Genomic DNA, 14,010 nt, shown 5'->3' with positions numbered 1-14,010 from the left:
TTTTGATTTGCATTTCTCTGATAATAATGCTGAGCATCTTTTCATGTGTTTATTAGCTATCCATATGTTTTCTTTGGAGAAATGTCTGTTTAGTTCTTTGACCCACTTTTTGATTGGGTTGTTTGTTTTTCTGGTATTGAGCTGCTGAGCTGCTTTGTATATTTTGTCGGTTGTTTTGTTTGCTATTATTTTCTCCCATTCTGAAGGCTGCCTTTTCACCTTGCTTATAGTTTCCTTCATTGTACAAAAGCTTTTAAGTTTAATTAGGTCATATTTGTTTACTTTTGTTTTTATTTCCATTACTTTGGTGGGTGGATCATAGAGGATCTTGCTGTGATTTATGTCTGAGCATGTTCTGCCTATGTTTTCCTGTAAGAGTTTTATAGTTTCTGGTCTTACCTTTAGATCTTTAATCCATTTTGAGTTTATTTTTGTGTAAGGTGTTAGAAAGTGTTCTAGCAAACACATAGTTTAAATTGCTGTGCAGTGGCCTATATTTAGCATCAAATACATTAAATCCATTAAGAACTGAAAAAGAGGTTTAGCATCCTTCCCACTCATATTCACATGTAGCACCACCACCTTTATAACTTCTCCCCATAATGATTGCATTATTTCTGTCACATAAAGGACTTAAAAAATCCTTTTAAATCTATTTAAATTTGGAAGGAAAGAATTTTATGGCCTCCTCCAAGTGCTTTTGATAATTTCTAGAGATAAGCTTCTTCAAAGTCTAAGAAGCCTTTTAGAACTACCAGTTCTCAAATCACAATATTGAAGACTTTAGCTCTTGGATGCCTTAGGGATGTTAATAAAATATAGCTCATGACTTGAGAAAAAGCCTGTTGTGGGGCAAACAAGGACAATTTAAAATTGCAGGCAGAGAGAAAGAGGAGTCTGGAAATGTGCAATTTGATAGCAAAAACTGGAACATTTTATACAGAAAAGACTATCTTGAGTTTACAAGAACTTTCAGCCAAAAAGACACTCTCTAAAGGAAATTCTGGGACATCAGTCAAGGGCTGAGCTAGAGTGGTAAAAATACAGCCCTAGGAACTTGATGAGACCTAGGAAGAAAAATTCCCTCTTTGGAATTTGACCTTTGAGCTGGAGCAGACAGAATGGCCAAGACCTTTCTATTTACTGAGTAAGAGGTACGTGTAGGTGTACTCAGTCAGGGTGGAGGTAATCAGCAGTGACCAGGATTTTGGTATTGGATATATTAATGCACTTAATATAAATAGTTTATATAAGTCAATCAATATTATACAGTATTATTTAATTGGTCATTTACATTGTGATGACTAATTAACCTTATAGACCTTTCAAATAGCAAACATCTAGAAGTTCTGTCTGCTTACTGATAATTGAGCAATATCATCACCTTGCCAGCAAAGGTCCATGTAGTCAAAGCTATAGTTTTTCTAGTGGTCATGTATGGATATGAGAGTTGGACCATAAAGAAAGCTGAGCACTAAAGAATTGATGTTTTTGAGCTGAGGTGCTGGAGAAGACCCTTGAAAGTCCCTTGGACTGCAAGGAGATCAAACAAGTCAATCCTAAGGGAAATCAACCCTGAATATTCACTGGAAGGACTGATGCTGAAACTGAAACTCCAATAATTTAGCTACCTGATGCGAAGAGCCAACTCACTGAAAAAGACCCTGATGCTGGGAAAGATTGAAGGTAGGAGGAGAAGGAGATGATAGATGAGATAGTTGGATGGCATCACTGACTCAATGGGCATAAATTTGAGCAAACTCTAGGAGATGGTGAAGGACAGGGAAGCCTGGCATATTGCAGTCCATGGGGTTACAAAGAGTTGGACACGACTCAGCAACTGAATAACTGGTAACTGATAAAGCACAAAATCAGGTATGGACTACTGATTGCAAATATTCACTAGGTTTCAGGAATGTATCAGCTGAGCCCTCCTTTACCATCCTTCCAGAACTCTGATTAACAACCAAATTTCTGGTTGGTATAAGGCATGTGCAGTTCCTCACCAGTTGTGTTCCTTTTGACAATCACACATATGCTTACTCATTTTTTTTCATGTCTTTTGACTCTCAGCATTTATTTAATTAGGGTTTCTCTCTCTCCTCTTCTTCACTCTCAAAGGCCCCTTTCTTTTTCCTTCTTTCCAGCTTTTGTCCATTATAACTTGCCTGTGTGTCAATTTACAGAAAAATTATTCATTTCCCTTTGTGTTTTGTATATAGACTCATGGAAAGTCTCTCTTGGGGACTCTGACCCACTGAAAACACACACAATTAGCTCTTAGGTGATCAGCTTAAGAGGTTCAGGGATTAAAAGTAGTGCTCTAGAAAAGTTTCAGTGTTTGATCATTAGGAGAGTTGCTTTAGAGTTTAAATTGCCTGAAAAACGTGCTTTTATGGAATAGGTTATTATTAATTTTGCCAAACCCAGAAAGTACCACTGAAGAGAAAAAATAAAAGAGCAAATAAATGCTCTTTTACTTCTTAGCATCCTTGAATAAGTAGGTCTCATGCATCTCTAGATATGTCATGCATCTCTGTAGTTTATGCCTTTTTAAATAATGGGGGTCTTTGCTGAAGTGCATAAATACAGCTGGTACCAAGAGGAGTTCATTTTGGATGTTTCAGATTTTGGATATATGAAGAAATGGAGGCTTAGAGAGGTGAAGGCAATTGGTGTGATTTCCTGATCCCCAGAGCAGACATTCAGCAAATATTTATGTGCAGCAAGCATCTAGAGCTTCCCTGGTGTCTCAGATGGTAAAGAATCTACCTGCAATGCAGGAGACCTGGGTTTGATCCCTGGGTTGGGAAGATCCCCTGGAGAAGGGAATGCTACCCACTCCAGTATTCTTGCCTGGAGAACTGCATGGACAGAGGAGCCTGGTGGGCTACAGTCCATGGGTTGCAAAGAGTCAGACACAACTGAGTGACTAACACTTAGCACAGCAAGTTCTTATGGCTGTGTGATTATTACCCACTCAACCTTGAACATCATATAAAAGAAGTATATTTTTAAATATATGTACCAAACTTTAATTTTCATTTCACACTCAAAACTTCTGTACAAAAAGAGGCAAAGCAGGCAAAAAAATGACAATGACTTCAGCAAACAACATATGACACTTTTTAAACAGCTTTGTGTATGCAACAGCCTTTATAGATGTAGTGGGAACATTGGGTTCCAAAGTTTTTGTTTCTTTAAGACAAAATTCCAATGTTTATTATTAACATCTACAAAAATTTGTAGCTGTCTGGGATACAAGATTGAATGAGAAGTCTCTGATGTCTACTGCACAGTTAGATCCCAAGACTGAGTAAGCTTCATTTTTCTTTTGAGGAAGCATGAAATTATTGTTATTTAAATGTGGTAATGTATTAAAAACCTCAGTTTACCATTAATATCTTGATACAATGGTGATGACTAGGAGCAAAGACCGATGAAGCATGATATTAACTAATAGTTAAAGGATAGTATCCAGGAGTTTCTTTCTGGTTCTTAATTAAAACTCCAGCCCCAAGGGGTCACCACAATTCAAAACACTGTCACTTTCTTTTTTTAACTAATGCCTAGTGGCACATAAAAGGTTTCTGAGAACAAAATTATAATGCCAAAGTAGCAGTGCATCTAAGAAATGTAATTTTCACCTTGTCACTTGCCCAAAAATAAATATCTGAGTAATGGAGTACACTTTTATTTGAAAACTATGAGACCGCAAATATGAAATATAGCTAACATTGACATGGATACCGTGGCTAGCACTTTCCCCTGCCCAGTTCATGGGTCCTGGACACACGTGCATGCAGCACACAAAAATGTGATTGTTCAAAGACACCTGAAGGACAGTCTGTTAAAAGAATTTGTCTCCCACTATAGCTCTGGAGTGGACCCAAGGCCCATCACCTGTTAGTGATCACAGACATTCAGTTAACCTGTCCTGCTGCTAACCAGAAGCAATAGTTCAGGCCCTGGGCTTTTGAGAATCCATGTACTGATGAATCTCGGCTTTGAAACAAGGTGGCCTGACTAAACTGGGGCAGGCCAGCAGCTCTCCCCCCATATGTTTGGTCCCACTTGTGAGAAGGTCGAATTAAAAATTATAAATGCGCTCAACCATTTACTCTGCAAGTCCTTTGTCTGATATGGGAGGAAAATAGACCCCATTACAATAAATACTGAGTACTTTTACATTTCTAGTCTTGAAAGTTGTTGCCCAAAGACAACAGGTGGCTTCCAAGTAAAAGAAGCTGAGTATCTAATGAATTTGTTCACCCAGTGTTATCCCAACTTCTGGACTCCTCTAGGGTTTAAGAATCCCTAGGTTTGGAAAGGTCTTTGAAAGCCATTTAGTGCATTTCTGTTATGATGACAGAACCCTCATCCAACCAGCTGTACTTGTTCAGCTTGAAAAGCTCTAAGGAAAAGGGCTTTTCCTCTCTATATTGACTGACTGACATTTAGATATAGACCAGGGAATCCATTCTGCCACTGAATGGATTTATTAAAAAGAAACAAAACCTAAGTATGTCTCTCCTATTCTTAAGAGGACTCAAGGGACTACCACCTGGCCACCAAAATCCAGAAAGTAATGGTGTGACAGCTCATTCCTTGGGACAATGACATCAAACTCTGATATACCCAAACCCAACTTCTGGAATTATCATTCCCTGGGCAACTCTCTGCTTCCATCAGAAATAGGCAAGCAATTATACAGGCCAGGTTGAAGGTTTATTTAAAAGTGTCCAATATCACCCTATAGTATGTATGCATAGGCCACGTGGTGAAAAGAAAAGGACATGGAATCAGGAATGAGGCATCCTGGGTTCTAGTCCTACAGAGGGGTGATGCTGTTTGACTTCATTCTCACTGGAGACCAGAATAGAAGTTTTCCAAGATTCCACTCTAAACTCTGATCTGCAGACAGAATAACCCTTGTCATATCGCTAATCATCAAGGCAAGGTGGGGTGATGCTTACCGGATTCTATTTACAAACGAAGGATGTGAGAGTCAGTCTTCTTATTGGCTCATGGTCTTATAGGAGTATCGGAGGTTATCTATTTTATTTGCCCATTTTATAGATGAGGACAGTGAGACACATAGAATTTAAGTGAATTTTCCAAGTTCACTCTGAATCAACAAGTCTAGGATTTAATCCCAGTACTCAGGCCCGAGTTTATACATTGTAACAAGTTGGTAGTTAGGTCCTGGAGGAGCTGTCTTTTAAATATCAGATAACCAGAAAATAAAAATCTCCCCTCTAAATTCCCCAAGCTTTCTGATAACTAGTTAAGGTCTAGCTAGATCTCTGCTGCCACATGAATGGTCCCCAGAGGCCATGGCTCCTATTAGGAGGAGTTGTGTGCCTAGCGCTCCACAGACAACTGGAATATTAGCAACCTCACCCACAATTTTAGCCAGAGTTCCACTTCCCTGATCCTGGAGACAGAGGGTTGAAGCAGAGAGATGACTGTCACTGTTGCTTGGATGCCCTTCTTCCCCACCTGTCCCCACTTCCACGACAGTCACCAGCCCAGTCACAAGAGCATATCTCTCTATTCTCCCTTCTCTGCCACAAACTGATGCAAACACGCTGATTTTTTCCTCTTGAAAAATGAAAAGGGAACGTTACCGGGTATAAATCAAAACAGGAAGAGAAAATGCTGATAAATAAAATAGGTGCAAACAGAAAAGTTGCAAGGGTGCTGTGCCATCTGAGGAAAGAGAGGGGGTGTGCTGAATTCGACACTGGGGTTTGCATCTCCACGTGCATTTTTCTTTTCTGGGATTCCCCCTCTCTCTCTGTCAGGATAACAGTTGTGTTTCTTGTAGCTGGGCTGACCCAGGAAATCAAACTCTTCATGTTTCTCTAACTATACTTCCCAGAAAGATCACACATCTAGAATTAAAACATGACCAAAAGCTGTTGGGAAGTTCTGATTGTTACAGGCGTAAGGAACTCCAGTAGCAAAGATCAACGTCTCCAAATTCTGCCTTTTGGAGAAGGGGTTTTTGTTCTAGACATCGAAGGTAAGGCTCTCCAGTCAATTTATGATCTCTGGGTTGAGTCAGTCAGGATACAAATTAAGGTCCATATATTTCAGTGACAAGAAGGGAACGGTTATGTAAATACACAAGTATTAACATCAATCTGTATTAAATTATGTAAACATATACATCTTCTGAGGTCAGTTCAAAGATCCTCTTCACTGAGCAAGGCTTTACTGAAGCATCGCTCGAATCTGTTTGGAAGTCGATTCATCATTCAAGTGCTTTGTAGTGAACCTGGGTGGAGAGAAAATGACGGCAGTCAGCGTGCAAACAGTGTGCAAACAGTGAGCTCTGAGACAGCTTCCATCGGAGTTGTCAGCTCATCTTTAGCTCGAGAGGCACAGCTGATATTTAGAAATCAAACGTGGCATCCGTTCTTTACACAAAGAGTCACACTTCAGTTCCAAATTAGTGTCAGATTTAATATTCAATCCTTCCTTCTAAAGAAGTTTATATTTTGGTTATTAAACAAATAGATCTTCTACCTAATCAAATAATTACATTAAAGAGATACAAGCAATCTCATTTTCCAGGGAGACAGATTTCACGTGCTTGAGTGCAGGCTGTTGGCCATCTAGGGCACAGCTCCTGAGTCACAGATATTAAAAGATCGGTTTGCCCATAACAACACTGTTGTTTAGTTGCTAAATCGTGTGTGACTCTTTTGGCACCCTATGGACTATAGCTCATAGGCTCCTCTGTCCATGGGATTCCCCAGGCAAGGATACTGGAATGGGCTCCCATTTCCTCCACCAGGGATCGAACCCACATCTCCTGCACTGAGTCACCATGACAACATTATCCAACTCACTGGTTACTGTTTTCTCCTTTTGTGAGAGTGTTTATCCTCATTCCCACCACAAGGGGGCACTAAGGCAGATCCATATAGGAAACAAAAGTGGTGTAGTATGCATCCTCACATTAACTGGTGTAGAAATAGGTCATGAAAAGGAAGGGAAAGAGAATGAACGTCTAATAAAATCTTGACCATGTTCTAGGCACTCTGTGGAAGTTTTTATTTCACAAACACTCACACTAACTCTTTGCATGACAGGTTATTACTTCCATTTTACAGATGAGCAAACTGAGATTTAGAGAAGTTAAATGACCCATTCCAGATGACAAATGTAACAATGCATGATTTGTGAACAATTTGTGGTTTCTGATGTGGATCCAGGTCTGGCTGCCTCAAAAGTCTGTACCCTCTGACTTCATCACAGTGCCTAGAGGAGACACAAAATGCCAAGAACGCGATGGAACTCGCAGTCTATCACAGTGCCCTGGTCTCCAAGCCTTGCTTAACTGAATGACACTGGACTTCCCTGATGGTCCAGTGGTCAACCTTTCAATGCAAGGGGCGTGGGTTCGATCCCTGGTCGGGTAGTCAATATTCCCCACACACCCCGTGGCCAAAAAACAAAAAACATAAAACAGAAGCAATATTGTCATGAATTTAACACAACATGGTCTGCATAAAAAATAAAATCTTAAAAGAAAAATCAGAAGCCAAAAGGTTTCTTAGTGAGTGTGGAAAGTTTGCCTTCTATGAAATGAGCACCAATGGAGAAAAACCTTGGTTTACCCACAGGATCTGAAAGACTCTTAGGTTAATGCCACATCTGTTCTGAAGCATGGTGACTTAGCAGCTGCACCAAAAAGGATCAGCCTCAGTGTATAATTTATTCGTGTCATGTGCATCTGAATTTCTTCCTTTATTAGATGGGGATAATAGATCTTACCACTCTGACTTGTGATGATTAAATGAGGGCATGAAACATACATGTTGTACATCAGAGAGGTTCATTGCTCCATTCCACTTATTGAACATCCACTACATGAATGGTATTGAGAGGAACAGAGGGAAATCAACAACGAGTAAGACAGCAGGGACCATAAACTTTTCCAGATGGCAATCCGATTGGCACAATTCAACAAACCATATAGATGTGTCACAGCTAAACAAATAAGAAGCCTGCCCCTGCAGTGGATTAAGTGCATGTGTCCTTGGGAAGAGCATGCTTTAGCATGGCTCGGGACCAGAGAGGAAGCTGTCAGGAGCACTGGCCAGAAACAGGGGCATCTAGACAGGGGAGTAGGGTTCTCAGTATTGGCAACTGCACAGATGCCTCATGCAGGGACCTTCAGAACAAACCCACAAACCCGAAATGGATTCCTGAGCCCCTACCCCAGCGATTAAAATTCATCTGGCCTGGGTTGGACCCAAGCACCTGTGTTGGCAAAAGCTGTGCACATAATTCTCATGTGCAGCCAGGTCTGGGGATCAGGGGTGGAGGGGGAAGTGACACCCAGGAGGTTTCTTCTCCTGACAAGTCCCCACCAACCACAAAGCAGTGTGGCCAGGATCTGGTCTTTGACCTGCAGGGTCACCCAGACCTGGGTTTAATCTCGGCTCAGCCATCTGTCGTGAAAACTTTCGCCAAGTGAGTTGACTTCTCTAAATTTCAGCTTCTTCCATCTGTGAAAAGGGGATGATAAAAATGGGGCTGACCTCAACATGTGTTAACAGACGTAAGAGGTTAAGCTTGGTGTTTTTAGCCCTCGGACCCTGGCAGCATCTAAATTAGCAGTGGATCTGAAGGATTGCTGCGCCACAGGGCTGAGGCTCACCTGAGGGCATTCAGCAGCCCCTCCACACTGTCTGGGGCCTGTTCCTTCAAAACCTTTATGCAGCCTTTCATCTAGGAAGAGAAAGAACAAGATTTGGTTAATATCTTAGCAATTTTGCCCATCATAGTATCTGTCCATAACAACATCTACCTGTAATAATACCACATTGTTTGTGCTCATAGAAACCAAACATTGAAATGACCAACAAACCTTCCTCCTCCGTCGGGCCAGGGAGTTGCTTCTGTGGGTTTCTAGAAGCGTCTGTGTCAGTTTTCATATTATACCACAATTGAATGTCTTCTGTGTCTGGCCTTTGGGGACAAAGACTTGAGACTGATTTTCTTGTCTTGGACACCAGAGCCAAGAGCAGAGCTTCTCTAAGTCTGTGCTCAGGGGAGGCTGACCAAATGAACTGCAAACGTGATCATTTTACACCATCCTTCTGCCCAGAATGCTTTTCCTCCTTTAGTTGTTTGACTGGTAATCTCTTTAAAAAATTTTTTAGGACTCAGCTAGAGCTCACCAACACCAGGAAGCTTCTTCTGATCTCATTACCTTCACCAGGTAGAAGTATTTGTATCCCTGATAGCACACTGGCATTTCTCAGAGAACCTTAGAGATTTTAGTGCTCAGATTAATTTGTCTCCCTCCCTAGGCCAGGAGAGGGCCAATAAAGGACAATAGTTAGGAGTATGAAGCACATGGAGGCAGAATGCCTGGGTTTCATCCATCCTTCTTTGTTTAGCATCTTCATAAACCTGGGCAAGTTTCTTAGCTTTTTGTGTCCTTGAAATATAATTTATTCATCATTTGGGAAATACATGAAAGCTAAATCTGCATCTTAATAGATCACATTATGTTATTCATATATGGGAATTTTTTTCACAAAGGAAGAATCCTTCTGGAAAGAATATAGTCAGTCATTTTAAACTCACAGATATTCATTCACTGATAGTATACAGTACTACGGACCTCTCTCACAATGGTCACTTAGAAAATGTTCTTGTAGGTTGAAAGCTTTTTCCTAAAAACCTGATAAAGCTTGTTGGATTGATGGGGGCAGCCAGAAGCACAGGGCTGAGAATCATTTGGGGGTATGTTTAGACTCATCCAAAAAGAATGTTGTGGTAAATCAGATGCCTGTCACAGGTGCAGGACGAGGACAAGAACAGGATGAAGAGATTCAGTCCCTCTCCCAAGAGCTCAGAGTCCAGTGGGAGAAGAGAGACAAACAGCTCCTTATCATCCTCTGATATGTGTTCTTGTAAAAAGTGCCCGGGGAGAAATAGGGACACAGATTAGAAAAGAGGCAGGAGTGTGGTGTGGTGGACACTCTATGGGAATTTCTAGTTCGATCTCAGGCTGATGAATGCCTGGGGCGTGAATTACAAGACACAGTCAGAGATGCAGTCGGGACCAGATTCAATGTGCGTTTAACAATATGTTCAGGACTCGAGGCCTTGACCTGTGGAAAATATTCTTGATAGGTGTTCAACAATCTAATAATGTGATTAATACTGAAAGGGATCTGGGCAGGCAGAGCTGGAGATGGGAGGGCCAGTGGGAGCCCCTGAGAGGGAGGGTGTGAGTGAGCATGTGAGTGAGTGTGTAGGGAGGGTGTGAGTGAGCGTGTGAGTGAGTGTGTAGGGAGGGTGTGAGTGAGCATGTGAGTGAGTGTGTAGGGAGGGTGTGAGTGAGCGTGCGAGTGATGGTGTGAGGGAGGGTGTGAGTGAGCGTGTGAGTGACGGTGTGAGTGAGCATGTGAGTGATGGTGTGAGTGAGCATGTGAGGGAGAGTGTGAGTGAGCATGTGAGGGAGGGTGTGAGTGAGCGTGTGAGTGACGGTGTGAGTGAGCATGTGAGTGATGGTGTGAGCGAGTGTGTGAGGGAGAGTGTGAGTGAGCATGTGAGGGAGGGTATGAGTGAGCGTGTGAGTGAGCATGTGAGGGAGGGTGTGAGTGAGCGTGTGAGTGAGCATGTGAGGGAGGGTGTGAGTGAGCGTGTGAGTGACGGTGTGAGTGATGGTGTGAGTGAGCATGTGAGTGATGGTGTGAGTGAGCGTGTGAGGGAGAGTGTGAGTGAGTGTGTGAGTGAGCGTGTGAGAGCAGCAGTAGACACAGAGGGTCAGGGCGAGATGAGAGGACGCGCTGAGGTCCAGGCCACAGGACTCGGGTGTCTGAGGAGGTGTGACGGTGAAGAGCGAACAAGATTGTTCCTAGGTTCTGGGGAAAAACCGCAGGTTTGGCTTTGACCCCAAGTTGAAAGGAAGTGAAATACCTGAGACAGGAGCACAAGAGGAGGAGCAGGTCTGTGTGAAAGTGAGAACCTTTGAGAGGCCGGCCGTACCTCAGGTGTCCAGAGGAGGTGGGGGTCTGGGATTCTGGGTGAGGTGTGGGCTTGAGACTGGGCCTAAAGAGTGACTGTATTGGATTGCTCCGTGTAGTTTTAAGGAAATCAGTTGAAAACGCCACCTCACTCCAGCCTGCATCCCTGACACCCATTTACAGCATCTGTTCTCTAAATGACGAACCTCCCTCTGGGCCGCGATGACTCTGCTGGGATGAATCCTCTGCCTGGAGCACTCTTCCTTCTCTCCATCCACTTGGTAAGATCCCCCAGATCCACCTGAAACATCGCCCTCTTTCTCTGCCTCTCTACAGAAGGAATTTCTCCCTCATCTGGGTGTCTAGAGCTCAGCACTTCCATTTTGGGCTCCAGAACACATTCTCTGTAAGGGCAGGGGACAGGATCTACTTCATTATCTGCTTCTTCATAGTTGATGCTGATACCCTCTTTATAAACCCTGTGCCTGTAACTGCTGACTTCGAAGCAGACTGATATCCGGAAGGAGAGCATTTATGTCATCAGAGAAAAATGGCCCATTATATAGTATACATACTGTGCTCTGTAAATCTGAAACTGTCTTAGAGACATGGGTGAGCTTCAATACAAGCAAGCCGTTCTTAGTGAGACCGACATGAACAAACAGACTTCATCATGCCTGGGGAGGGTTAGAACTAACATCATATAATGTTTACAGCCTCCGCAGAAAGAGTCAGTGAGTGACAAGCAAGGACGAGCTTTTTTTAAAGGTTAGGGCTACAAGACATAATGGTACTCAGTGTATTTTTAATTATTGACTCTCTGACAAGTTAACAAATGGCTGTGGTAAATGAGAATGTCCTATGAGTACTGAGTAATAAATTCAATCCATATTCAAATGATATTCATGGGTTATTAATAGAGCTATTTATGCTCAATCTATAGCATGAAAATGTTAAAGCCTCATGAAGAATACAATAAAATATTTATTGGTATGGAAAAAACTCGGTAATATACTGTTATGCAAATTAAATACGTTTTTAAATAGCAATTATAGCAGGGTGCTAATCTGTTAAGTATTACTACATACACACAGACACCCAAACATCTATATAAAATGAAGGGACAAACACATGTGACTTATTGATGGTGGTCACCTGTCCATGGTGAGGTTACCCAGATATGTTTAATTTTCTGTATATTGATTTCCTTTATTTTCCCCAAATTTTTATATAAATATTTATTTTCTTGAGAAATAAAAACAATTATATTAAAAATAAGAAAGACTCTATGGAGAACCATGGCGAGCTATGCTAGGAAGTCAGAACCTCAAAATGAGTAAACCGAGTTGCATTATGAATTGATATATTTTCTTATACTCTTCAGACTCACAGACCCTCTGGGCGTCTGGACCTTCTGTCTGCACAGAACTAAAGCATCAGAGATGCTCTTGTGTATGCATGAATGAGTCTAGAGTGTGCATGCCCCTACTTAGCCGTGTCAGAATAAGTTAGTACCAAAGGTCCTATTGTGTGCTTAGAAGGCTTTAAATTAATACAGGGATACACTACTGGGTGCTGCTGCAGGCAAACACTGGGCTGAGAGGAGTGTCTTTATCCTACTATCAACAGGAAATCACTTGCACACCACTGTCATTTGTTTTCCAATCCTATTCATTCACTCAGCAAAAATTTTATGGAGCGTCTGCTGAGCACCACGCTCTGTAGACCAAAGACACTGTCAGGCAATGGAGTGGGCATCAGGTGTATAGATCTTGGTCTCTGCTCTTGCCAACAGACTCAGAATCTGTGCTTGTTGTTTAGTTGCCAAGTCGTGTCCAACGGTTTGTGACCCCCTGGACTACAGCCCACCAGGCTCCCTGTCCATGGGATTTCCCAGGCAAGAATACTGGAGTGGGTTGCCATTTCCTTCTCCAGGGGATCTTCCTGACCCGGGGATTGAACCTGCGTCTCCTGCATTGCAGGCAGATGCTTTATTGCTGAGCCACCAGGGAAGCCCCAGAGTCTGTCAGAAAATCCAAAATGGTGGGAACTTTGGGGCCGGAAGAGAAGCAAGGCTCTGCTCCATGCAGGGAGCGGGAGACATGCTCCACATGAGGGGACATGTGAGGAGTGTCTTAAAGGAACCCTCCCCCAGTGGAGAAGAGGGCGGGCACTCTGGGTAGGGCTCAAGCATAGTCCAAGGACAAGAAAAGCATGAGAATCAGGTAGTACCATCTGCTGGGCTATGGGACAGGAAGTCGGAATGTTGCTTGGGATTTGACCATGGTGTTTTGTAATCCAGTTATCTCCTGATGCTTTTCACATTGAGACACATATATACAAATAAACATGTATATGGCACATGGGTAAGCTGAAGGGGCAGCTAGCAGCTAAGTGACTGTTCACCCCTCAGCCCCTCTACAGGCTGAGGGAATCAGCATCTCCACTCATCTTCTGTGCCTTTGAGGTTGAATGCATTTGCTGTAAGCCCGTGAACAGGACTGGACTTCTTGCTAAGAGGAGAGATGCCTTGATGGATTTGCAACCGGGAGAACTCACTCATGGGCAGTTGGTGGGGGGTGGATGGAGGGGAGGGAGAGAGAGAAGCAAGGTCTGTTTGGTGACATTCATGAGACCCTATTGGGAAATCACCTATCATAACTATTCTTACATCGATCTTGGATGTCTTGCAGAATGCTCCTACGGGGTGCACGTGGTCGTAGAGGATGATGACCCCCACCATGACCCTCATGCAGAACATCAGCGTTTCTTCACTGGTAAACCTACTCCTGTATTCCCTGGAAGAGACGAGAAATGGCAGAGGTGTTACTTCCATGACAGAATGTGTTTGTTTTTGGATCCACAACTGGCTAGTTTAGCCTCCTGCAATCCTCTCTTGAGAACAATCCTAGACCTGCAAGAAGCAGGTTATAATAAGCTCTTAAAGAAACTGGCGATGATAATTCTCCTTGACTCTATCCAACCAGTGTGAAAACAAGGTAAATTGGAG

At 42.6% G+C, this 14,010-nt stretch overlaps 1 protein-coding gene across 3 annotated transcripts in view; it reads right to left on the bottom strand.

The window, feature by feature from the left end:
• Positions 1-3,009: 3,009 nt before the first annotated feature.
• The window catches only part of CYRIA (CYFIP related Rac1 interactor A), a 102,349-nt gene continuing 91,348 nt past the window's right edge, over positions 3,010-14,010 (bottom strand). For 2 of the 3 annotated variants that reach the window (XM_070451458.1, XM_070451460.1), the window contains exons 10-12: positions 13,672-13,798; positions 8,678-8,748; positions 6,451-8,525 (exon numbers count right to left, since the gene is read on the bottom strand). In XM_070451458.1, the coding sequence (XP_070307559.1) occupies positions 8,450-8,525; positions 8,678-8,748; positions 13,672-13,798 (274 nt within the window). In that variant the 3' untranslated portion in view covers positions 6,451-8,449. Of the gene's footprint in view, positions 6,284-6,450; positions 8,526-8,677; positions 8,749-13,671; positions 13,799-14,010 lie in introns of those variants that run through there. The other variant, XM_070451466.1, reaches the window with a different exon arrangement.

The sequence above is a fragment of the Odocoileus virginianus genome, chromosome 2, assembly GCF_023699985.2.
Source record: "Odocoileus virginianus isolate 20LAN1187 ecotype Illinois chromosome 2, Ovbor_1.2, whole genome shotgun sequence".
NCBI lineage: Eukaryota > Metazoa > Chordata > Mammalia > Artiodactyla > Cervidae > Odocoileus > Odocoileus virginianus.
The sequence above is the reverse complement of the archived record's forward strand: the minus strand, read 5'-3'. Positions and strand labels throughout refer to the sequence as shown.